Source organism: Hyla sarda, chromosome 2 (genome assembly GCF_029499605.1).
Source record: "Hyla sarda isolate aHylSar1 chromosome 2, aHylSar1.hap1, whole genome shotgun sequence".
In the NCBI taxonomy this organism is placed as follows: domain Eukaryota; kingdom Metazoa; phylum Chordata; class Amphibia; order Anura; family Hylidae; genus Hyla; species Hyla sarda.
The window spans coordinates 171,286,794-171,313,317 of record NC_079190.1 but is presented as its reverse complement, the minus strand read 5'-3'; the positions used below and the strand labels follow the sequence as shown (position 1 = coordinate 171,313,317).

At 41.2% G+C, this 26,524-nt stretch overlaps 1 protein-coding gene across 8 annotated transcripts in view; it reads right to left on the bottom strand.

The window, feature by feature from the left end:
• Positions 1–26,524, bottom strand: part of MYO16 (myosin XVI) — a 483,589-nt gene that overhangs the window by 270,892 nt on the left and 186,173 nt on the right. For 7 of the 8 annotated variants that reach the window (XM_056555738.1, XM_056555737.1, XM_056555733.1 and 4 more), the window contains exons 5-8: positions 12,635–12,743; positions 8,319–8,443; positions 6,609–6,734; positions 2,928–3,003 (exon numbers count right to left, since the gene is read on the bottom strand). In XM_056555738.1, the coding sequence (XP_056411713.1) occupies positions 2,928–3,003; positions 6,609–6,734; positions 8,319–8,443; positions 12,635–12,743 (436 nt within the window). Of the gene's footprint in view, positions 1–2,927; positions 3,004–6,608; positions 6,735–8,318; positions 8,444–12,634; positions 12,744–14,086; positions 14,176–26,524 lie in introns of those variants that run through there. The other variant, XM_056555739.1, reaches the window with a different exon arrangement.

Genomic DNA, 26,524 nt, shown 5'->3' with positions numbered 1-26,524 from the left:
AACATGCGCATTGCCGCGGCTGCCATGATCTGTACTGATCACAGCATCTGAGGGGTTAATGGCGGACATCCGTGGGATCGCAGATGTCGGCCATTACCAGCGGGTCCCCGCCTGCTGATAGCAGCTGGAACCTGCCGTGTATGACACGAGCACCGCTCCGATGCTCGGTCATACACAGAACGTAAATGTACGTCCTGGTGCGCGAAGTACCGCCAAACCAGGACGTACATTTACATCCGTGGTCGTTAAGGGGATAAACCAACTTTGCAGTATAGAACCAAAAAGAGGATTTGTGCAGCTCAACAATAAGTGTGATCAAAGAACTCACTAAAGGTTAACTGAGGCACTAAAATACCCAAAGTACTTACTGAAAGAAAGCGCCAAAAATAAAAGAAATATGTACAGTCCTCAAGAAATTCTTAGGTGGGATATGGTGTATAGCAAAGGGGACGTACAGGGAGAGAGATAGGAAGGACGGGAAAAGAAGGAATAGATAGATGAGATAGACTAAGGGGGAATTGTAGAATTAAAGTTCGGTAGACCATTTAAACTTTAAAATAAATTGATATTTATTAATAGAATACTGCCAAAAATGGTGATAGCGGTGCTGAGCATACAGGTGGGATCACAGGGCCCTTGCGGTCACCTTACTCAGCAACCCTGATAGGTCAATAAAATTAGTAAAATAAAATATACATCAAATATAGTGATAATAAAATATAGGGGGGTAAGGCATGATAACCAGGGGGTTGGCACTGTAAAAAAGCTCAGATGAGCAATCCAAGATTACTGTAAAACTGTAAACTTTCCACAGAATTGGTCTGTAATGCAATGGCGTTTTGCAAACAAATTGTTACTGTTCAAAATAACCATTTAAATCTACTATGTAGCACATATAGTACAAGAGATTGCAGTTGATCCTTGTCCTGTCTCCTCCAGATGTATCGGTTCCTGTAGGGAAAAGGTATGTCAGTCGCTACTGTCTAGCTAGATGTATAACATGCATCACATCTAGCTACACCTGTACACTCAGCACCGCTATCACCATTTTTGGCAGTATTTTATCTATTAATAAATGTCAATTTATTTTAACGTTTAAACGGTCTACTGAACTTTCATTCTACTATTTACCCTCAGTCTGTCTCATCCATCTATTCCTTCTTGTGCCCCCTCGTGAGGTCACGTCACGCCCCCTCGGGCTCGCCGCGATCAGACTTCTTATTAGGTGATAAGATGTTTTTGCCCGGAATACCCCTTTAATAACCATTGCCCCTCTTGCAGCTGTAGTTAGCAAGAGCAATGTTTCTGGATGGAGGTACATTATTAGGTAATGGTATTAGGTAAGTAGAGCACAAAAGAGCCCGGAGTGTATGGAGCCCATACAGTAGTGCACAGAGGCTGTCGAGAATCTTAAAGGGGTACTACCGTGCTGACAACTTATCCCCTATCTAAAGGATAGAGGATAGGTTGCCTGATCGCGCGGGGTCCCGCCGCTGGGGAACCCCGCGATCTCGCATGCAACACCCCGCTCTCATCAGGCCCCGGAGCAAACATCCGCTCTGGGTCTGATGACTGCCAATCACGGGGCCAGAGTATCGTGACGTCACGGCTCTGCCCCATGGGACGTCACGCTCCGCCCCCTCAATGTAAGTCTATGGGGCAGGGGGCGAGACAGCTGTCTTGCCCCTGCCATAGACTTGCATTGAGGGGACGGAGCGTGACATCACACGGGGGCGGAGCTGTGACATCACGATCACCGGCCCCATCATCAGACCCGGAGCCTGATGAGAGCGGGGTGCTGCGTGAAAGATCGCGGGGGTCCCCAGCGGCGGGACCCCGCGCGATCAGGCAACTTATCCCCTATCCTTTAGATAGGGGATAAGTTGTCAGCACGGTAGTACCCCTTTAAAGGGGTATTCCCCTGGAAAACATTTTTTTTTTATCAACTGGTGCCAGAAAGTTAAACAGATTTTTAAATTATTTCTATTTAAAAATCTTAATCCTTCCAATACTTATCAGCTGCTGTATGCTATTTAGGAAGTTATTTTCTTTTTGAATTTCCTTTCTGTCTGACCACAGTGCTCTCTGCTGACACCTCTGTCCATTTTAAGAACTGTCCGGAGCAGGAGAGGTTTGCTATGGGGATTTGCTCCTACTCTGGACAGTTCACAAAATGGACAGAGGTGTCAGCAGAGAGCACTGTGGTCAGACAGAAAGGAAATCCAAAAAGAAAAAAAATTCCTTTGGAACATCCAGCAGATGATAAGTATTGGAAGGATTAAGATTTTTAAATAGAATTAAGTTACAAATCTGTTTAACTTCCTGGCACCAGTTGATTTAAAAAAAATGTTTTCCAGTGGAGTACCCTTTAAGAGAGCACTGTATAGTCTCTGTCGGGCTCCAGACATCTTCATGTATTGCAGTTTGTTCCTATATATGATATTAAAGGCATGCAGAGGTACACTAGAGACCATATGCACTTTTATGTTATGCCTATCATGGCTCAGTTTGAAAGCGTGGCATGTGCGTGAGCCCTTAGAGTATGTCTTAGGTTAAGTTATTCCAAGGTAATTTACACATTCCTGGAATATATTGTTAGTGGAATGTCATTTCTTGTTGATGGGGGGGGGGGGGGGGGGGTCATTTTTGCCATTGTTTCCCCTCTAACATTTAGATCAGTATTTGTATCGGGAACATGTATGGTCAATCTTGCATCATCCAACCAGTGCATTCCCTGTTTTAGAAGGGTATTATGTCATCCACAGTAGCAATATTTTCCTGGAAAAAATAAAGAAAGCAAACAAGGATACACAAATCGTGGTATACAAAAGAGATAGAATAACTGAACATTCATTGCAGTGTAAAGTAGAAAGCTTTTCTTACAGTACTAGTAGATGTCAAATTACAAAAAGAAAGAGAAAACTAACCTGAAGGTTTATCTCCATTACAGTTAAGAATATTAGGATTTGCTTGATGTACAAGGAGGAGTTTCACAATATTTGTCTGTAAGAAATACATAAAATTTGTAAATTTCCCAAATTCTATACATATATATATATATATATATATATATATATATATATATATATTTATTAATACTTTGGCCCAGATTTATCAATCGGTCTGAAGGGACAAAGACTGTCTGGTTTTCCCATAATAACCAATGACAGCACAGCTATCACTTTACTAGAGCAATTTGAGAAATGAAGCCTGAGCTCTGATTGGTTGTTATGGGCAAACCAAATGGGTATTGATATTGATATACTGTACCTGATGAATTCTTTACAATGGGCAGTGCTATGAAAGAAAAATGCATTTTCTAGAGAAGTAACCTATACATGTTCACATAATATTAATATTAATAATTCCTTTATTTTTATAGCACCCACATATTCTATGGCACTATACAGAACTTGTCATCATTCAAATTCATCCTTGTCTCCATTGGGGCTCACAGGTTTTATTGTGTGTTATTGTGTGTTTTTTACATAGTTCTGCTTTGAGGCTACCATTAAAATCAATGGGACCTTTAGGACATGACCTTGTCACTTTAGTTGCTGTTTGTACATGACCACAGCACAGCAGCTGGATGAGATTTTTGCCTGTTTGCACAAGGGCTGTTAGATTTGTCATTAGGCAATACAAATATGGTGTATAGATTTGGTGCAACCTTTTGAAGTTTATAAATGGTAAAAAAAAATTTTATTAGTTATTTTAATATAAATAATAACATGTATATTTGTAATTTACATTGGTTAACCCCTTAAGGACCCAGCCAATTTTCACTGTAGGACACGGCCATTTTTTGAACATCTGACCACTGTCACTTTAAACATTATTAACTCTGGGATGCTTTTACCTTCCATTCTGATTCCGAGATTGTTTTTTCGTGACATATTCTACTTTATGTTAGCGGTAAAATTTGCACTGGCGTGTTACGGTGAGTTTCCCGCTAGGAGTTTGCGCTGCGGTGAAAAATTTGCCGCAGCCCAAGCTTGAAGCAGGAGACTTACTTCAAGCCTGCCCGTGTGAATGTACCCTGTACGTTCACATGGAGGGGCAAACCTCCAGCTGTTTCAAAACTACAACTCCCAGCATGTACTTACAGAATGTGCATGCTGGGAGTTGTACTTTTGCAACAGCTGGAGACACACTGGTTGGAAAACCTTCAGTTAGGTTCTGTTACCTAACTCAGTATTTTCCAACCAGTGTGCCTCCAGCTGTTGCAAAACTACAACTCCCAGCATGTACTGATCGCCGAAGGGCATGCTGGGAGATGTAGTTATGCAATAGCTGGAGGTACGCAACTACAACTACCAGCATGCTGAGACAGCTGTTTGCTGTTTGGACATGCTGGGATTTGCAGTTTTGCAACATCTGGAGGGCTACAGTTTTAGAGAACACTGCAAGGTGATCTCCAAACTGTGGTCCTCCAGCTGTTGCAAAACTACAAATTCCAGCATGCCCTGACAGCAAACAGTTGTTTGGGCATGCTAGGAGTTGTAGTTTTACAAGATCTTGAGGGCTACAGTTTAGGGACCCCTATATAATGGTCTCAAACTGTAGCCCTCCAGCTATTGAAAAACTACAACTTCCAGCATGCCCAAACAGCTGTCTGGGCATGCTGGGAGTTGTAGTTTTGCAACATCTGGAGGGCTACAGTTAGAGACCACTGTATAATGATCTCAAACTGTACCCTCCAGATGTTGCTAGGCAACTCACCGGCTTCCGTCGGATCCAGCCGCACGTCATCGCCGCCCGCCGATCTCCATCGCCCACAGCCTGCGTCGCCCGCCCGGATCGGTAAGTGGATCTTCGGCACCGGTCCCCGTCCTGTCCCGCCTATTGGGGGTGGGAAGGACGAGGAAAACGAAAGGTAAACCCCCCGCCCCCGATCTGCTATTGGTGGTCGCGTCTAGACCACCAATAGCAGGGATAGGAGGGGTGGCACCCCTGCCACCTCACTCCTATGCCTTCAGGGGGATCGTGGGTGTGATGACCCACCTGGGCGTTTGCACGGGATGCCTGCTGAATGATTTCAGCAGGCATCCCGGTCCGATCCCCGGACGGTGCGCGGTGGGGGCCGGAATTCTCCATGACGTACGCGTACGTCATGGGTCCTTAAGTACCAGGGTGTCATAACGTACGCGTACGTCAAGGGTCCTTAAGGGATTAAAGGGGTACTCCGGTGAAATATTTTTTTTTTTAAATCAACTTGTGCCAGAAAGTTAAACAGATTTGTTAATTACTTCTATTAAAAAATCTTAATCCTTCCTGTACTTATTAGCTGCTGAATACTACAGTGGAAATTCTTTACCGTTTGAAACACAGAGCTGTCTGCTGACATCATGACCACAGTGCTCTCTGCTGACATCTCTGTCCATTTTAGGAACTGTCCAGAGTAAAAGGAAATCCCCATAGCAAACATATGCTGTTGTGGACAGTTCCTAAAATGGACAGAGATGTCAGCAGAGAGCACTGTGCTCATGATGTCAGCAGACAGCTCTGTGTTTCAAAAAGAAAAGAGTTTACGATGTAGTATTCAGCAGATAATAAGTACAGGAAGGATTAAGATTTTTTAATAGAAGTAATTAACAAATCTGTTTAACTTTCTGGCACCAGTTGATTTAAAAAAAAATAAAAAAGTTTTTCACCGGAGTACCCCTTTAAATACATTTATATTTTGGGGTGAAAAAATGCTTCATTCTTCCTACTACTAGGGGTCCCTCCACTGTCCAGAACACTATCTTGTCCCTGAAGCTATTGCCTGTGTATTTCTATGCCAAGACAAAATACAAGAAGTGTAGGCAGGACAACCAGGGCTCTATGCAGGCTTCTGGGTTGTCAATCAGCCTGCTGTGTGAGCTGGAGGTCTTTCACAGAGCCTCAGTGCACAGAGCAGCCAGTTGTCAGCTCTGAAAAGTAATGTAAGGACAATAAGGGAATGTAACCTCCTCCTTTGTGAACTGCATGCACTGTGAGCAACATAAGAAAGGGGATTAGGAGTCATATAGAGGATTAAACCCAGGATTTAAGTAAGTATAAGCACCAGTTAAAGAGTAAGTCTGGAACATATTTTTTTTCTATCTTGTGACTGGTACACGTTAAAGCTCTTAAGTAACAAAGAAAAATGTTAATTATATACACAGTGCCAACAACATAGTCTGTACTGATATGAAATCTGGATGGAGGAGAAGGTTTAAGTAATCTATATCATGTCACAAAGGTGTTGCTGAGCTGCAGCATACATGCCTCCTTCCTCCCCCACTCCATCATACCCTGAACAATTGTTGTAGAGAGCTCAGTAATGGAAGCCAAGCAGGAAGAGGTGAGGAAAGAAGGAGGCGCGTATGCTGCAGCATGACACCGCCTCCGTGACATTTTAGCTCATGATATAGACATGACAGATTGCCTTTAATGCATTAAATATACTATATAGAGGACATTTAAATGACATTTAAAGTTATACCGTTGGGCCCTTAGGTGTACATAGTTTCATATTTAGTTTTATTCTGTATAGTTACTATACAAAGCACATAAATGCTAAACATAGAATTTATTATATAAATGTATTACTGTATTCCATTCATGCATTATTGTCATATTACCTGTCCATATTTTGCCGCTAAATGAAGTGGAGTCCAGTACAGGTTATCTGTAGCATCTGGGTCCGCATTGTGGTCTAGTAACTGTCGAGTCACTTCCTTAAAGCCACAGGCTGAGGCAATGTGAAGCTGTAGGAAAAAAAGATGCTGTAGCTATTAGAAATTCACCATAAATTAAAAATAAACTTAAAAAACCCCAAAACAGGACATTTCTCATACATTGCAGCTCGGCATTCTTATCCCTCATAAACATCGCACAGTCTCACTATACAGCAAGTGAGGGTGCGCATTCTGCTGTTTAGAAATGCCTAGGTTGACTTTCTGAATGCTGGCCTGGCGGAGGAAGCAGCTATGGAATTCACAGAACCTAAGGCACGCTTGGTGGAAAATATTCTGTTAAAGTTGTCCAGGAACAGCTGTAAGTATGTAAGATGCCAGAACCATGACTATTTTTCAAGGGTTCATACCAACCATAGATCTATGTATTTTATTCATGTGATACATTTTGATTATATTACCCTTTGAACTAAAATAAATATACATATAATTTAGAATTGATATCTCTACACTGCACATCTGTATCATACAGTATATTATGACAATATAAGAAAAACACAAGAAGTAAAAAGAATGCAGAATTGAGTAAGATCACGAGCAAGTTAAAGGTGGGATTGTAGCAGACAGCAAATGTGACAGGAATGCCGTCCTCACACATTATAAATAGAAGATTCCTTTATTTCCTCCACAGTCTGTTTGCATAGAAAGAACAGATGCTTATCCTCCACATGGTACTTAGTTAAAATACCAATAACAGCTGTTCCTGGATCTCCACTGAAAAGTGACTATGTAGGTAGAAACATATCTGCACGTAGAATAGAAAATAATACTTCTTACCTCACAACGTGGTTAAAGGGGTACTCCGGCGCTAAGACCTCTTATCCCCTATCCAAAGGATAGGGGATAAGATGCCTGATTGCGGGGGTCCCACCGCTGGGGACCCCCTTGATTTTCCATGCCGCACCCTGTTAGAATCAGTCCTCGGAGCGTGTTCGCTCTGGGTCTGATTACTGGCGATCATGGGGACGGAGCATAGTGATGTCACAGCTCCGTCCCCGTGTGACGTCACGCTCCGCACCCTTAATGCAAGCCTATGGAGGGAGCATGACGCCACGGCTCCGCCCCTGTGTGACGTCACACTCCACCACCTCAATGCAAGCCTATGGAGGGGGCGTGCCGTCACGGCTCCGCCCCTATGTGACGTCACGCTCTGCCCCCCTCAATGCAAGCCTATGGAGGGGGCGTGACAGCTGTCATGCCCCCTCCATAGGCTTGCATTGAGGGGACGGAGCGGGACGTCACACGGGGGAGAAGCTGTGACGTCACTATGCTCTGTCCCCGTGATCGCCAGTAATCAGACCCGGAGCGAGCACGCTCCGGGGGTTGATTCTAATGGTGTGCGGCGTGGAAGATCACGGGGGTCTCCAGCAGCGAATAGGGATAGGGAATAAGATGTCTTAGCACCGGAGTACCCCTTTAAATCACACAGGTCAATCCTTTTTTGGTGATAACTTTACAGTGAAATGATGTGTAGGAGCGGAGTTTTTTCATGCATTTGCTATATAATATATTGCAGATTCTTTGAGAATCCATTTGATGACTATTAGGCTTCAGAATAAATCTTCATTTATACCAGTTACTTATAGAAATACTCACAAGTGTAACCCCATCATCATTTTTCTCATTAACACTTCCGCCGGCCGCTAGCAGCTGCTTCACATCAGATAACATCAATGTTGCTCTCTGAGTCCTTATCTGTTGCAGGGAGGTTAGGTCAACACCTACACAGGGAAACAAAAACTGATGACTTTCAAAGGCAAGGAGAATGTAAAGAACAACATTTATACAGTGACCCCTCAACTTACAATGGCCTCAACATACAATAGTTTAAACATACAATGATCTTTTCTGGACCATCGTAAGTTGAAACCAGACTCAACATACAATACTACAGACAGTCCAGATCTGTGAAACGTGTCAATGGCTGGAAGAACCAACCAATCAGAATGGGCATTCACTGGTAAAACCCCTGTATTACTGAAGTGCATGCACTGACTGATGTCTTATGTCCCCCACAGTACAGGGAGGTATTACATGTTCTGTACACTTTACCTGTACCAAGGTTACATGCTCCTTTGGACACCAGGTGAGGGCGACTCCATTACTTTTTTAGGACATTGTGTGTACTGTACAGGACCCCGAAGAAGCTCCTGTCCTCTACATAGACCAGTGTTTCCCAAGCATGGTGCCCCCCAGCTGTTGCAAAACTACAACTCCCAGCATGCCCGGACAGCCTTTGGCTGTCCGGTCATGCTGGGAGTTGTAGTTTGGCAACAGCTGGATGCTCCCTGCTTGGGAAACACTGACATAGACAGTGATTTACAGCTCCCGGCAGATATTTCCTACTTTTATATGTAAGGAATTGCTTTATCTATATTAGTTATCTACTTTTTTGTCTTTAACCTCTTAAGGAGTCCTTAAGGATGTGGGGCGTATGCATACGCCCGTGGGAATTCCGGTCCCCGCCGCTAGCTGGTTGGGGACCGGACTGGGATGCCTGCTGAAATCATTCAGTAAGCATCCCGGCACATCACCCAGGGGGGTCCTGAGACCCCCCCATGTCGGCGATTGCAGAAAATCGCATGTCAATTCAGACATGCGATTTTCTGCTATTCTGGGCTGATCGGATCTCTGGTCACCCGATCACCCGGAAAATAGGGATGATCGAAGCTGTCAGTGACAGCCCCGATCATCCTGAGGGCTAGGAGCGAGGTCGCAGTGCTGCGATCTCCTCCTATCCCCTGCCATTGGTCAGAACTGATCTGACCAATGGCAGCGGAGGACAGTGGGTTGCCATGGCAGCCTCCCGTTCTGCCCACTCCTGGATGTCGTGGGGAATGTGGGGAGAAGATGGAGGCCGGTACCTGGAGGAGAAGATGCCTGGGGACCCCTGATCGTCGCTGGAGACAGGCATAGGTAGGGAAACAATGGTGGGGGGGGGGGGCATGCTGGGAGTTGTAGTTTTGCAACACCTGGAGGGTCACAGTTTGGTGACCACTGTTACAGTGGTGCCAAAATGGTAGCCCTCAAGATGTTGCCAAACTACAACTCTCAGCATGCCTAGACTGCCCAGGCATGCTGGGAGTTGTAGTTCTGTAACATCTGTCCCTTCAGATTTTGCAATTTTCATGACATTTTTGAAAATTGCTGCTCTACTTTGAAGCCCTCTAATTTTTTCAAAAAGCAAAAATATGTCCATTTTATGATGCCAACATAAAGTAGACATATTGTATTTGTGAATAAAAATAAAATTTATTTGTAATATCCATTTTCCCTACAAGTAGAGAGCTTCAAATTTAGAAAAATGCTAAATTTTCAAAATTTTCATAAAATTTGGGGATTTTTCACCAAAAAAGGATGCAAGTAACGCCGAAAATTTACCACCAAAATAAAGTAGAATATGTCACGAAAAAACAATCTCAGAATCAGAATATTCGGTAAAAGCGTTTTCGAGTTATTAATTCGTAAAGCGACGGTGGTCAGAATTGCAAAAAAGGGCTGCGTCCTTAAGGGGTTAATTCTCACTTTTTCCTATTTTTGGATGACATTTTGGTACCTTTAGAATCAATTACCAGGTTTCCATAGAGTTCTGGTCTGAACATACAATGGTCGTCCCAGAACCAATATTGTAACTTGAGGGACCACTGTACTGTGTGTGCTGTGCTGTATTTGTCCTTTCACCTATTAGACTTTATGATCTTTTTAAAATGCACAAGTGTTCTGCCTAAATGGGCACTGTCATTAAAATTATTTTTTTGCATATGATACAGCAGGTAACATAAATACGATTTGTAATTTACTATCTGTAAAAAAAAAAAAAAAATGATGTCACTTTCATGGCCTTATAAATCTGGCCATTATGAGTCTCCCTTCTGGTCCAGACTGCATTCTGTCTGCTCAAAAACACAGACTTTGGTCTCCTGCTGGACTGCCAGGAGACCAAACTCAGGAAGTGTGGTCAGGCCATAGGCAGTGAATAGCACTCACTGTTTCATACACAGGCAGAGATCAAGTGCTATTCACTGCCTATGGCCAGACTGCACTTCCTGAGTTTGGTCTCCTACCAGTCCAGCAGGAGACCAAAGTCTGTGTTTTTGAGAAGACAGAATGCAGTTTAGACCAAAAGGGAGACCCCTAGTGGCCAGATTTATAAGGCCATGAAAGTGGTATGATTAAAAAGTATCAACTATCGAGGACACACGGTTTTTTAGTACTCCTACTGTCTCTGGTCCGTTTGCAATGGTTAAATTCTATAAAACACCACCTTATCAACGCCATAGATGGGGAAGTCCCAAGTCATGTCCTATAGGTATCTCTTGAACAATGGAGCACACAGTTTTTCTTCCTTTGTTATAAAAATTGATACAGGTAGCATAAAAAGTATTGAGCACTTACCATGAGATTGTAAAGAACAGGCCAGTGAAAAGTATTATTTCTAACTTACTGAAGGCCCAACCAAATATTTAGAACTTGCTTAAAGAGGTACTCCGGTGGAAAACTTTTTTTTATGAACTGGTCACCAGAAAGTTAATCAGATGTGTAAATTACTTCTCTTTAAAAATGTTAATCCTACCTGTACTTATCAGCTGCTGTATGCTCCACAGCACGTTGTATAGTTATTTTCTGTCTGACCACAGTGCTCTCTGCTGACATCTCTGTCCATGTTAGGAACTGTCCAGAGAAGGAACAAATCCCCATAGCAAACCTATCCTGCTCTGGACAGTTCCGGACATGGACAGAGGTGTCAGCAGAGAGCACTGTGTTCAGACAGAAAAAAAATTCAAAAAGAAAAGAACTTCCTGTGGAGCATACAGCAGCTGATAAGTACTGGAAGGATTAAGATTTTTAAATAGAAGTAATTTACAAATTTGTTTACCTTTCTGCCACCAGTTGATTAAAAAAAATAATGTTTTCCACCGGAGTACTCCTTTAAGTATCCCATGTAAAACCTAAACTCTGGCACAGAATATATACTGGCCCCAGAATAAATAAGATCCATCTAGTAATTTTTTCAGATTTTTACAGTGAAATTTGTAATTTTCATCTCTAATTCATCTCCATGTTGTCTGGAATATACAAAGGCCTTCAAGCTACTGTCAGATTTGATGAATTGCTTCTGTTCTTTCGAGGCATTTTCTGCCGGCTCTAGGACCTTGACTGCTTGAGCAGTCATGGTTTAGGATTGTGAGCGTGTAAACTGTGGAGAATCAGGAATATCTGTAAAATGGCCTCTAACAGTGCTCCAAGGAATGCAGCCACAGATTGTTTTAGAATATAAATGGGTTTTTGACACTGTGTCCTTTAACCATTTCATAGAAATGCAGCACGTAATACTAAATAATACTGCAAAGATAAATAGATAATAAGATAACATGTAAATACACAATAAAGATTGTATAATAAAATGTTATTACGGTAGTGTTTGCCTAGTAAGTAAATGTGTTATATTTACTATAATAAGAAGCAATGTATCATAATAAATGTAGAGCTTAAGCCACCACTGCATAACCAGTTAGTGTGATCATGACCATTTAATGAGATATTCCGCCATTTCATTACCGCGCTATAATCATTACCTTAAAGGCCACTGTGCATGTATGCATATAATAGGCATTAAACTGCACGCGGCTCGGCAAGGAGTAATACGCTCACATTTCTATTATAATGAAGCCATTAATGAACAATGATTAATTACCTCTCAGCTTTACAGATAAACAGTTATTTTCCTAGAATTACTTGGAATTACTAGGCTTAGAAATAAACTGAGGCAAATGATACAGTGGTTTATGTATCCCAGCTAGAATATATAGAAAATGCAACAAAGGAAGGGCAAAAAGACAGGGACAAAAGAAAAGGAAAGAATATAACAAAAAAGAAGGTTGGTTCCTTATTAGCACATTTTTTATTCTTACCATTTTCTTCTAAATAAGTTAAAAGAATTGAGTTGGATTCTGTTCCTTCACTAGCATAGTCTAGAGGAATATTGCCATTCACATCTTGCAAGACAACATTTGCACCAGACTAAGAGGAAGAAAGAAAAAGTCTAAAATTAGTTAAGTGCAGTAAGCTTATATCGTTATACAGTAGGTAAGAAATGAAGAAAGCCGCACTCACTCTTCAGTTTATGTTCATATGTGAAAGGATCTTTTATTTCATGTTAAATCCATGGGAAAAAGGCAGAATATGGATGTGTCCAGAGGCTGAATAAGTGACGTTTCACATGAATTTGCTTTCTCAAGCTGATCCCAGGTGAACCAACAAGGTTCAGCTAGTGAGAGAACATCCGGGGGAAATGTCGCGGATTCAGCCTCTGGCCACATCCATATTCTGCCTTTTTCCCGTGGATTTGACATGAAATAAAAGATCCTTTCACATATGAACATAAACTGAAGGGTGAGTGCGGCTTTCTTCATTTCTTACCTAAAAAGTACATATATTTTACAAAATGCATCCATTAAAAAAAATGACAAAAAAATGATTGAAATTGCACAAAATTGCTGAAGTTGTGCACCTGACAAGTTTAGGTTGATGAACTTTTCTAGGCATGTTAGACACTTCTTCATGGCATAAACTCATGGTTACTGTACATTCACATTAACTTAGAAAGTTTTCAAAAATAAAAGTTGCTAAAAAAGGGTGTATGTAATGCAGAGTAAATTTGGTACATGGGGAGATCTTCAAAAACTGTCTAGTTCATTGACAGTGTAAGCCAAAGGTTATTCAAAAGGAATGGCAAATAGAAAGGACTTATATTTTTCCTTCCTCATAGGTCCACTTCTTGATTTGACTCAAAAACTGTCTAGTTTTTTGCTACAACAGATTTGTAACAGTATTTGAAAATTTGCCACATATTTAGACTGTCAGATCTTAGTTTGCACTATGTATTAGAGCACCTAGTTTTAAGGTAAAAATATACGCCAAAAAGTGGACTAGTTTTAAGGCAAAATGTGCACCAAAAAGTAACGTTTTTTTTATGCATTTAAGCCACGACCCTTTTGCAAATTGTTGCCACTCTCACTTTTGCTAGCGCAGCCACATCTTCCCTTAGCACATGGGGCAAAAAAGTGTCTGAACGCATTAAAAATGTGGTGAAATGTTTACCTAAATGGTGCCCACGCAGTTAATAGGATTACTGAAAGGTCCTAAATTTATTGAACCCTGTGTAACACTTTTCCAAAGCAAAAGATTACTTGCTTTGTGTTTAATACTCTTTTAATTAGAGAATTAAAAAGGAAATGGTCAGGACACCAACAGAGACAAGGACACAAACAGTCAGTATAGCAAAACAGCAAAAGCAATAAGACAGTAACCTGGCAAATCATGAGGGGGTAGGGACACTAAAAGTAGCTATTTTATACGCATACCGAATATTTCACTTCTATTCCTGCAGGTAGCAGCCGGTTCGGTTCATGCCTCTCTTTAACAAAGGTACACTAAAAGTAGTAACAAGGTCCAGAAGAAATAAGGAGTATACTGTACCAAAGAACAATAGTTATCATTTCACAGTCAGTATGATTTGCACTTTTCATTATCAGTATTAATATTTAGTAAATGTTGCATATATGAAGTTATCAGGAGAAAACATTTCATCCATTAGTATCATCAAGTAAAGAAGAATCTTATTAAAAGGCCAGTTAGAAGGAGATATGAAGATTAAGGTAAACATTCTATTTGGGTTAATATGAGTAAGCCTAAGTAAGAAAGTCAAACCATAGAGGGGGAGGTCTGATGATGAGAGGTTTAGAGACATGAGGGGAGACCATCTGACTGGACCATCTGACAGAGTAGATGTCGTCCAGAAAAAAGAGCGGAAGCAGAAGTCTTAAGCATCACATTATAAACATGCAAGACATTAGAGCTCTGGAGTAATAGGATAACCAGGAAAATTTGGCCTGTGGGGACTGGGCATCACCCAAGATGAAATCCAAAAGAGCACACCAGACAGGGAGTTCGATGTGTAAGTATTTTAAGTCTAAAAGAAATTGGAGTAGGTCAGATGAAGATTTAAGCCCATCTCTATGGGGGAGATTTATCAAAACCTGTGCAGAGTAAATGTTGCCCAGTTGCCCACAGCAACCAATCAGATCTCTTCTTTCATTTTTTAAAGGGCCTGTGGAAAATTAACCCCTTAAGGACTCAGGGTTTTTCCGTTTTTGCACTTTCGTTTTTTCCTCCTTACCTTTTAAAAATCATAACCCTTTCAATTTTCCACCTAAAAATCCATATTATGGCTTATTTTTTGCGTCGCCAATTCTACTTTGCAGTGACATTAGTCATTTTACCCAAAAATTCACAGCGAAACGGAAAAAAAAATCATTGTGCGACAAAATCGAAAAAAAAAACACCATTTTGTAACTTTTGGGGGCTTCCGTTTCTACGCAGTGCATATTTCGGTAAAAATTACACCTTATCATTATTCTGTAGGTCCATACGGTTAAAATGATAACCTACTTATATAGGTTTGATTTTGTCGCACTTCTGGAAAAAATCATAACTACATGCAGGAAAATTTATACGTTTAAAAATGTCATCTTCTGACCCCTATAACTTTTTTATTTTTCCACGTACGTCGGCGTTATGAGGACTCATTTTTTGCGCCGTGATCTGAAGTTTTTATTGGTATGATTTTTGTTTTGATCTGACTTTTTGATCACTTTTTATTCATTTTTTAATGTTATAAAAAGTTACCAAAATACGCTTTTTTGGACTTTGGAATTTTTTTGCGCGTACGCCATTGACCGTACGGCTTAATTAATGATATATTTTCATAGTTAGGACATTTACGCACGCGGCGATACCACATATGTTTATTTTTGTTTTTTTTTACACTGTTTTATTTTTTTTCTGGGAAAAGGGGGGTGATTCAAACTTTTATTAGGGAAGGGGTTAAATGACCTTTATTAACACTTTTTTTTTACTTTTTTTTTGCAGTGTTATAGGTCCCATAGGGACCTATAACACTGCACACACTGATCTCTTATCCTGATCACAGGCGTGTATTAACACGCCTGTGATCAGCATTATCGGCGCTTGACTGCTCCTGCCTGGATCTCAGGCACGGAGCAGTCATTCGTCGATCGGACACCGAGGAGGCAGGTAAGAGCCCTCCCAGTGTCCGATCAGCTGTTCGGGACGCCGCGATTTCACCGCGGCGGTCCCGAACAGCCCGACTGAGCAGCCGGGATACTTTCAGTTTCACTTTAGAAGCGGCGGCCAGCTTTGACCGCCGCTTCTAAAGGGTTAATACCGCACATCGCCGCGATCGGCGATGTGTGGTATTAGCCGCGGGTCCCGGCCGTTGATTAGCGCCGGGACACACGCGATATGATGCGGGATCGCGGCGCGATCCCGCTTCATATCGCGGGAGCCGGTGCAGGACGTAAATATACGTCCTGCATCATTAAGGGGTTAAAGAAGCGATCTGATTGGTTGCTATGGGCAACTGGGCAACTTTTCTTTGCACAGGTTTTGATAAATATCCCCCTATGTGAACATTTAAGCCATAAAAGATGCTATCTGGAGGAGATGTGTTGGTTGGTCTAATAGAGGGTTTTTAGAGCAGCTCTCTTTTCTATTGTTCATTTTGTAAAATCTGGTAGGATCAGTGGTTCTGCTGTGATTAAGAATAGACAGAGCAATATCCTGCACTAAGTCTTGTCAGTCTGCTTATGGGCTGATATTGCTGAAACATTGGTTATCCTGTTGACTTTGGTGAGCAGGATGAGCTTGTTCTCCTAACCAAATGTAGCGTGCGATATTGGGACCAGCTATAGTAAGAATGAATTGTACTAAGGAAGAGGGGCATACCTAAAGTATTCGACAACCATAGTTACATAGTTACATAGTTAGTACGGTCGAAAAAAGACATATGTCCATCAAGTTCAACCAGGGAATTAAGGGGTAGGGGTGTGGCGCGATATTGGGGAAGGGATGAGATTTTATATTTCTTCATAAGCATTAATCTTATTTTGTTCCATGACACATCTAATATTTGGTAGCCACAACCCCCTCCCTCCCACACACACACATGCACCTTAAAGCAGACGTCACTTAGGCAGGGACTGTGCACACGAGCTATACAATGGAGGCATGCAGCAAGCAGTCGCTGCATGCTTTTAACTCAGTTTTATTGTAAATCATTATAGATAAGTGCAGGGGCATAACTAGAGTCCCATGGGCTCCAGGGTGAAATTCTGGACCATGGACTCCTTTATGCACTTATGTAACATTCAGGCCACCTCTGTAGCCTCATATAGTAGTAGACCTCTATACTGCCCCCATATAGAAGCAGGCCCCAACAGTGCTCCCATATAATAGTAGCGCATCCATACTGTCCCATATTCTATTAGTTCCCCAATACTACCCCCATATAGTAATAGGCCTCTCCCCTATACCATCCCTATATTGTATTAGGCCCATCACATTGCCCCCATATTTGTATAAGGCCCCTAATCTGCATAAACAGCTTTTTCCCACATGCCATAACAGAGCATATGAAGTCTTGTGACATGAAGAACTACTGGATACACGATAATATACAGAAAGAAAAGTAAACAAAGTAACCTGTTCCTAAATGCCATGTATCCACTGATATTATTTGATTATTGGAATCCTTTACTTTATAGGTGTTTTTATAATAGAAACAAGAGGTGTGTCTGTAAAAAGTATAGTTACATTTTTTGCAGATGAATCTGACTTTTATACAGTAGTATTATTTGAGTCTAAGCATTTTCATAATTTGAAGTGCAATTTAGCACTAGAAATACCCTGCATAATGGAATGAATTATCTTGTCCTTGTTAATTTGTATTCGTCATTAAAATACACTGTATATACAATACTTCTGACATTACCGCACTATAAAAATAATTGCCTACATTGATGTTGCCGGTGGTATGCCATATAATTGAACTTTTAATCATGGCATGTGTCTAAAGGGAAGCTGCTCCGGAGCAATAACTTAGCAGCTCATTAACTGAAACTTTGCCACCAACTGAGCCAAATAAATACACACAAATGCTCTCAATTCATTGCACTGCCCTTTAGATGCCTATTCCATGAAGTTAGGCAATAGCAGTAAGTTGTTTAGTGATAAAGTAATACCATTTGTTATTCAGGATGCTGGGGTTTTTATACTAAGTTGCAGGGATCAGATATATAAATTTTGAATAAATGTATCCAATTCCCAAATCACTCATGTAACATAGTTCATAAGGTTGAAAAAAAGACCAAAGTCCATCAAGTTCAACCTATATCCCTAATGAGACCCTACTGAGTTGATCCAGAGGAAGGCAAAAAACCCTCATACTAGAGGTAAAAATTCCTTCCCGACTCCAATATGGCATCAGAATAGATCCCTGGATCAACGTTCTGTCCCTATAGATCTAAAATCCATAACCTGTAATGTTTTCACTCTCCAAAAATGCATCCAGACCCCTTTTGAAATCTTTCACAGAGTTCCCCATGACCACCACCTCAGGTGTGCTGTGCAGTTCCCATGGGGATATTCTCCCATCATGCACAGCTCCCGGGACGTGACATCATCATTGAGCAGTTAGACAGAAAACTTCAGAAGCTAATAACTATTGGAAGGATTAAGATTTTTTAATGGAAGTAATTTACAAATCTGTTTAACTTTCCGGAGCCAGTTGATATATATATATATATATATATATATATATAAGGTTTTGCCTGGAATACCCCTGATACAATGGTGTTTGCTACTTACAACCAAAAATGGGGTTGTACCAACAGAGACTGAAAGAGCGCTGTGGCCGTAGAGGAGCCAGAACTATGAGATTCATACCTGGGCTGTGAAGATAGAGTGCACCATGCAATTCCTAATAGTAACAGCAAAGGAGCAGCAATGAAGACTGCTGGGGAGTGCAGCAGGATAGACAGCTAGGCCCAAAGACTCCTGGTGCAGTAGTGAACCATCAGTATCATCAATACCACCCATAACATCAGTAACATCAGAGACATCCATGTGAGTAGTGCTGGTAAAGCGACTGAATGGAGAATTTTACACCCTGAAGCTGGGCTTATTCCCAGAGCCTGCAACTGCTATGATAAAGACCACTTCATCAATTTCTGTGCACCTATAGTAAAAGTACCACAACCACCAAACTGTCATTGCTGTGATCTTATCAGTAAAGCAGTGACCCACTAGGTCCCTCTCAGCAACAGCAGACAACATTAGTTAACCATTGTGCCATCTTTGCTTTTACATGATTAGTTCAAGGATTATTATTTTTTTTATGATGTTGGATGACAATTGGTAGGCAATTGGTGTATGTATATATATACACAGTCCTCCTCATTCATATGTCCAAAAGCTTAAAACGAAAAAACAGTCATGAAACCTGCTCTGCACATAACTTCTTTAAAACCTACAGTACGGTTTTTACATGAAGTAAGTGACTACATATCCACAAATTAACATACACATCAAATACATGAGTTTTACATTTTTCGGTACATAACTTAATGGGGTATTCCAGGAATTGTTTTCATTTGACTATGCTACAGGGGCTTTAAAGTTAGTGTACTTCATAATATAGTGTCTGTACCTGTGTGTGACGGTTTTCTCACAATTCTTCTGTGATTTTCACCCCAATATTTATTTTTAACAGCATACAAAATGACTGTTGTCTCAGATTTTTCCCAGGTTGCAATGCGGCAGAGACCTGACTCACTAGTCAGCTGATGAGAGGGAGCCTGTCTGCTTCAATGGGTGGAGGGATCGCTTGGTGGGAGAGAGATCAATCTGCAACTAATGTGACAGCTGCAGGCACCCTGATTGAAACCACAGGTCTTTTGAATGGATGCAGGTCATTTATGTTTCAATGGGTGGGGTCACTAATGTGTGGGGAGGGAGGGAAATGGAATTATGGGATTTTTTAGGCAAAAGAAGAAAACTCAAACAGGAAATACCAGTTCACAAAAAGCTAGCCACAGTGTTATAGTAATCTCTCAACATAGCCATTTAGCCCCAAGACAAGCACAGATCCTTCCTACGCATGTCCAATACTGCCTGCCAGGTACGTACTAAAATCACCTTATGTTTGGATAACCCCTTTAAAGAGTACCTGTCATCAAACCATATTTTCTAAACTAACTTAGATTATATTTCCTAACTACTCCTAAGGCTAGGTTCAGACTATGGAATTTCCGACAGAAATTCCGTTTTTAAATGTCCGTTCGAAATTCCGCTTGCTAAAAAGTACATGCGAGTCAATGGGATTTTCGTGCACCTGTTCATACTTCGGATTTTTTCACTCGGAATTTGAGTGCCTTATTTCCGCTAGAAAATTTCCGCATGAAGAAAGGAGGTGCTCTTTCTTCAGACGGATTTCTGCCGCAGAATCCCATTGACTTCAATGGGACTCTCTATTCCCGGCGGATTTTTTTTCGAATGCGGAACGTCGCCAGATTGCAAGCGGATTACATGTGAAAAATCCGTACAGATTTGAGTCAGAAATTTAAATATGATCAGTCCACTGGTTCTTGGACTAGCCCACATTCTTCCTTTTAAATACACCCCTTATCCAGTTTGCAATCTTCATTTTCCTTTTTGGTCAAGGAGTTGTGCTTTTTCTTGTGGCTTGGTGTTTGGCTTCCTTTCAGCTTTTTCTCTACACTAATTTAATATAATGTCGGATCTGACTTCTCCTGCAATCATTCCTGCCGAGGTGGTCCAAAAGGGGCTGAACTTGGCTCTCAGTGCACTCCTATTGTTTTTGGCGTCGAATTTAAGAGAAAATTTAAGGCAGATTTGGTGGCGTCATTTCCGTTCGGAATATTGGTGGATTACTCGCGGAAATGACAAAATTACGCATGAAACTGAAAAACGCCTTTGGAGGCGGAAAATAGTAGCGGAAAATTTTGCAGGCAGACAGTCGGAAATTCTGTAGTCTGAACCTAGCCTAACACCACTCCTGTCTTTAAAAAAAATGTCAGAGCTTTAAAAAGCTGTGTATCATACCTTTCCCCCTGCTCACATTGTGTGAGCTCCTGGCAGGAGAAAGTGGGTGTTCCCCAGCAGACGCAACATCTTGAAAGTTTAGTTTGGTGACAGGTACTCTTTAAGGGCTCTAGCTGCAGGGGTTGTAGAGATAACAGTTGCACCTGGGCCCTGGTGTGGGGGCCCAAAGGCTTTTCACCATATAGATAAACACCAATGATATAAATGGCACAGGGAAGATAAAAAAACTCTATTACAGATATTTTACTGGAGTACAGGAGCCTTCAGTTATGTCTCTGCACTTAGTATTTTCATTTGACGCATGACGATAATCTTTGCTTAGCCTCCTGGTCACTGGCAAAGAACAATTTAATCATCTATTTAAAAAAAAAAATGTCTATAAAATTTTATATTTCAGCCAAAAAATAGTAGCTGCATTACCCAAGGCGAAAAATGTTCCAGTAAATAAAGTAGGTTAAATCTTGATAGCTTTGATTTATTTCATTACTTATTACAATTAGAATATTGTAGATGACCTCAATACAGTGCTTAGTAGGATGCCATATTCAGTCATTAACAAAGTCATATTAGAATTAAATGAAATAAAAGATAAAATATGATTTCGAAGCTATGAGCTGAAAAGAAAAAGAAAGAAAAGTAAAAAAAAAGTAGAAAAAGTGTTTATAGACTAAGAAAATTATCATATTTAGACACTTGGACACACAATTATTGACTGGTGGCAAATACTATTTTAGAGATTATTTCACTGTTGATGGGTTTATAAATCTCAGTCAAAACATTTCATAATAGATAAAATTTTTAGGATAAACTGGCAGGTCATCTAAGTCATACTTTTTGACAGCAACACAGTATGAAGTAAAAGATCCAAGTATAAGAAAATTCAGGAGGCACTCACCCGGAACTATGTGACAACATCTCTTCATTTTTTATGTATAAAACATCAAGAACTGCAGGGAGCAGTGCGGGCACCAAACGGACACAGGAGGTGAGGTTACAGCTGTTTTGCACCTTGCACGGCGCTTCGTCAGACCACACCTACTCTCTCACACCCAGGTAAGTTAATACTGCTCACTTTGTGATGTAAGAGAGGAAATGTTCACAAAAAAGTGTACACAATACAAGAAAAAAATTTGAATATTCTTTACTTATATTGTGCAAACTGAATAAAAAAACACAGGTCAAGTCTGTCATTTAATCTCAAAATCCATTGGACATTAGTTAAAAAGATCCATTTAGCCTCTTAATGTAGGAGAGCCTTATGTCTTACATGCCATGCCAGGTTTTAATGGAATAGATACTGTATGTTCTCTGATATGAATATTCAGAGAAAAGCCAATACACATGATTTAACATCTGTGATAAATTCAGTCGATGGCATAGATATGGTAATTCTTCCAAAAACACACAAAATCTTTTACCTTTATTGTGATACTAACTAGACATCAACTACTAATGGGCATCAACCATAGTTTCGACGCCTGTGGTTGCCAACAGAGATCAACTGGCTCCAGAAAGTTAAACAGATTTGTAAATTACTTCTATTAAAAAATCTTAATCCTTTCAGTACATATGAGCTTCTGAAGTTAAGGTTGTTCTTTTCTGTCTAAGTCCTCTCTGATGACACCTGTCTCGGGAAACGCCCAGTTTAGAAGAGGTTTGCTACGGGGATTTGCTTCTAAACTGGGCGTTTCCCGAGGTGTCATCAGAGAGGACTTAGGCAGAAAAGAACAACCTTAACTTCAGAAGCTCATAAGTACTGAAAGGATTAAGATTTTTTAATAGAAGTAATTTACAAATCTGGGAAATGTAGATATGTGTAGCTCAACCACAAAAAAAAAAAAAATAAAAATGAGCGAGGTTAACTAAAAGCTCTCCCCCACAGAGAGATACAAAAAAATGATAAAAATAGAATATTAGTCCTCAGCTCAATATCAGAAAAATGATTAATGGGGGTGCGGTGAGTGGCACAATCGTGCCAGTGACTTTATTTCTATTTGCAGGCCATTTGGCTGTGGAGTGGAGAAACCGGCAACAGCGATTCAATTTCAATACCCACTATACAAACAATTCATATGTTATAATCATATACCCATCCTACAGGCCATAATTCCATCATCTATAGGACTGTCACTTTTCATCTACAGGACTTGTTGCATTTTTTATTATTATTATTTTTTATCTAGCCATTTTCTTTCCAGGAGGAACGTTTTATATTTATTTTTATTTTTATTTTTGTGCACACTGAATTTACTACCATTCTGATCAGAATAACACTGTATGACACATCATCATCCAGTGTATCATTATACGGCTGTTAGCCATAATAGATACACTCGCTCTGTAGTGTAACAACTTGTTGCATTTTATATTTATTACTTTTTAACTAATTGTGCGCCACCGTAGGGCCCTGCGGGAACGCATTATTTAATATCCATTAAATACCATTTATACATTAATTGTGTTTTTTCTCTATTATTAATTTACAAATCTGTTTAACTTTCTGGAGCCAGTTGATATATATAAAAAAAGTTTTTTCCTGGATAACCCCTTTAAATGTGACTAGTGGTCTATTGCCTGTATACTCTGCAAGGTCTGGGTAGTTTTGGAGGAGAAACCAATTATCCCTTATGACTTTTTTTTTTTTTTTTAACTTAGTAGCTACTAAACTGCATTGGAATAAAAAGGAAAAATGATTGTTAGACTTATAATCATTTTTCAATTTAATTTTTCCTTTTTTTCCAGAAGGAGATCTGAGCATCTCTGCATAGACAATTTCAGGTTGTTTTTTTCCAACAGAGAAGCTGGATAGGGATTTCCGATAACCCCTACTAACTAAAGCACCATTTTCTAACTTCACAAGCACGTCAAGAAACTTGAGCTCCCTTACACCAATCTTTCAAGTGACCTTAATGTTCTTATCTTTGGACAAGTTCAGGGAGGAAATTAGGTCCGCATAGGCGACTCCATGTCCATCCACACAATGAACAGGTTATCCACAAAGCTCGGATAATACAATATGAACTTTAGAAACCATTTTTTTCAGAGAAAATAAATCTGTTCTCATACATGTCATGGGTGTACCCATGGATCAAATAATCCTGTATGGATCCCAGGACAATAATTTATTACCAATAACCCTTTGGAAGGATAACCTCCCTCAGAGAATAGTACCCTATCGGTAAGGCTCCACTGAAATCAATTTTTATTGGTATGCTCTAAAAACTAATATTTATAGTGAAAGAAACAAATAGTGAATTAAAATGATCAGAAATCCTTATGTGGTTAATTATTGGATGTTAGCTGTAATCAATATTGGTGTTGAAGTGCTGATCTCTTCTATTAGTGCCCTATGTTGTATCAATAGGGGTCTCTACCACCCTCCTTTCCAGGGCCCACTATGCGGTATTATGGTATACATACACACAGGGGATTCTACTAACCTCCTTATGAGACACCCTCCACATTTAGGATTCTCTGTGCTATCAGTATTTTATAGCTGCTGTATTTTGCCACAAAGAAGGGGTGTTTAATACTTATAGGGGATCTCACTGCCTCCTTTTGATGGCACCAAATGTCACCTATATACATAAACACTATAGGGGGTCTCTCACACCCTCCTAAATAAATACAGTGCTATGTAAACTATAGGGGGTCCTACACTACCTCCCTGTTATTATGTGCCTCTTTAACCCCTTAAGGACCCATGAGGTATGCATACGTCTCCGCACCCTGGGCTTTAAGGACCCATGACGTATGAGTACGTCATGGCGTTTTCCGGCCCCTGCCGCGCGCCGGGCAGAGATTGGAAGCGGATGCCTGCTGAAATGCTTCAGCAGGCATCCAGGGCAGGCATCCAGGGCAAACGTCGCGAGGGATACCGGGCTCATCGGGTCTCTGGGACCGACCGCCCGGTAATTTTGCATGATCCCGGCTGTCACAGACAGCCAGGATCATGCCGAAGTATAGGAGCGAGGTGGCAAGCCTGCCACCTCCTCCTATCCCGTGCGATTCCTCGGTTAGTTAACCGACCAATCGCAGGGGGGGGGGCGGTTACTTCCCCCGCCCCCTGCCCGGCCCCTGGAAGTCCGGAGAGAACGGCAGGAAGACCGGAGGACGCGGCGGGGGACGGGGGAGTGCTGGGGACCGGCCCCGGTACTTACCTCGTCCCTGAAGACCCGGATCCCGGCGGTGGAGACGGCGGCAGCGGCGACAGGTGAGTGGATCTTCGGCGGCGGCGCGGGACTTTTGCAGCAGTCCAGACCGCCGTAAAGCGATCTGGACTGCTCCATCTGGTCCCCTTACACTACAACTCCCAGCATGCCCAGACAGCCCTTGGCGTCCGGGCATGCTGGAAGTTGCAGTTTTGCAACATCTGGAGGTCCGCAGTTTTGGGACCACTGTGCCCTTCCAGATGTTGCAAAACTACACATCCTCAGCATGCCCTTACTGTCCAGGCATGCTGGGAGTTGTAGTTCTGTAACATCTGGCCCTTCAGATGTTGCAGAACTACAACTCCCAGCATGCCTGGATAGTTTTGGCATACTGGGAGTTGTAGTTTTGCAACATCTGGAAGGGCACAGATTGGGAACCACTGTATTAGTGGTCTGCAAACTGTAGATCTCCAGATGTTGCAAAACTACAACTCCAAGCATGCTGGGAGTTGTAGTTTGGCAACATCTGGCTCTAAAGATGTTGCCGAACTACTACTTCCAGCATGCTTGAGAATGTTTGGGAGTAGTCCGGACGAAGGTCAGCGTGCCGAAATGCGCGTTGGAGTGGCAGCACCCCGCTCCCTGCAGTTCTCCAGTGATTCCATATTTGTTGTGGGTATCTTGCACAGCATAACCTTCATCATTATATACTTTCAATCTGGTGTATAGGTTGTCTGTACACCTTAATATACAGCACCTTATTGACTTGCACTTTTGCACCTTTTTATACTGTTTGTATACATGTTACTATTACTCAGAATGGTGCCTGTATTTATATGTACTGTTTGATTACGGATATATGTGCAATACCCCCATACTACCATCTTTCCTGCAGGGTATCCGGTGGTGCCGTGTTTTGTAATGCATGGTCTTCCTCTTTACGTGTGTATCTAATTTTAGTGTATACCAATAAAATGTGTTTTTATTTTTTCATCAAAGTGACTCTTTTTGGGGCTTTCTTGCTTTCTTCTTGTTAAATAAAAAATTTTGTACAGCCCACTGTTCCAAAGATCTGACAGACAACAGTGGGGGTTAAATGCTCACTGTACCCCTTGTTACGTTCTTCAAGGGGTCTAGTTTCCAAAATGGTATGCCATGTGGGGGTTATTTTGCTTTCCTGGCATCATAGGTGCTTCCTAAATGCGACATGCCCCCCAAGCAAAATTTGCTCTCAAAAAGCCAAATATGACTCCTTCTCTTCTGAGCATTGTAGTTCGCCCGTAGTGCACTTCAGGTCAACTTATGGGGTACCTCCATATTCAGAAGAGATGGGGTTACAAATTTTGGGGGGTATTTTCTGCTATTAACCCTTGCAAAATTTTGGGGGGAAACACACATTTTAGTGAATTTATTTTTTTTTTTTTACGTATGCAAAAGTCGTGAAACCCCTGTGGGGTATTAAGGCTCACTTTATTCCTTGTTACGTTCCTCAAGGGGTCTAGTTTCCAAAATGGTATGCCATGTGGTTTTTTTTTCTGCTGTCCTTGCACCATAGGGGCTTCCTAAATGCGACATGCCCCCGAGCAAAATTTGCTCTCAAAAAGCCAAAATATGACTCCTTCTCTTCTGAGCATTGTAGTTCGCCTGTAGAGCACTTCAGGTCAACTT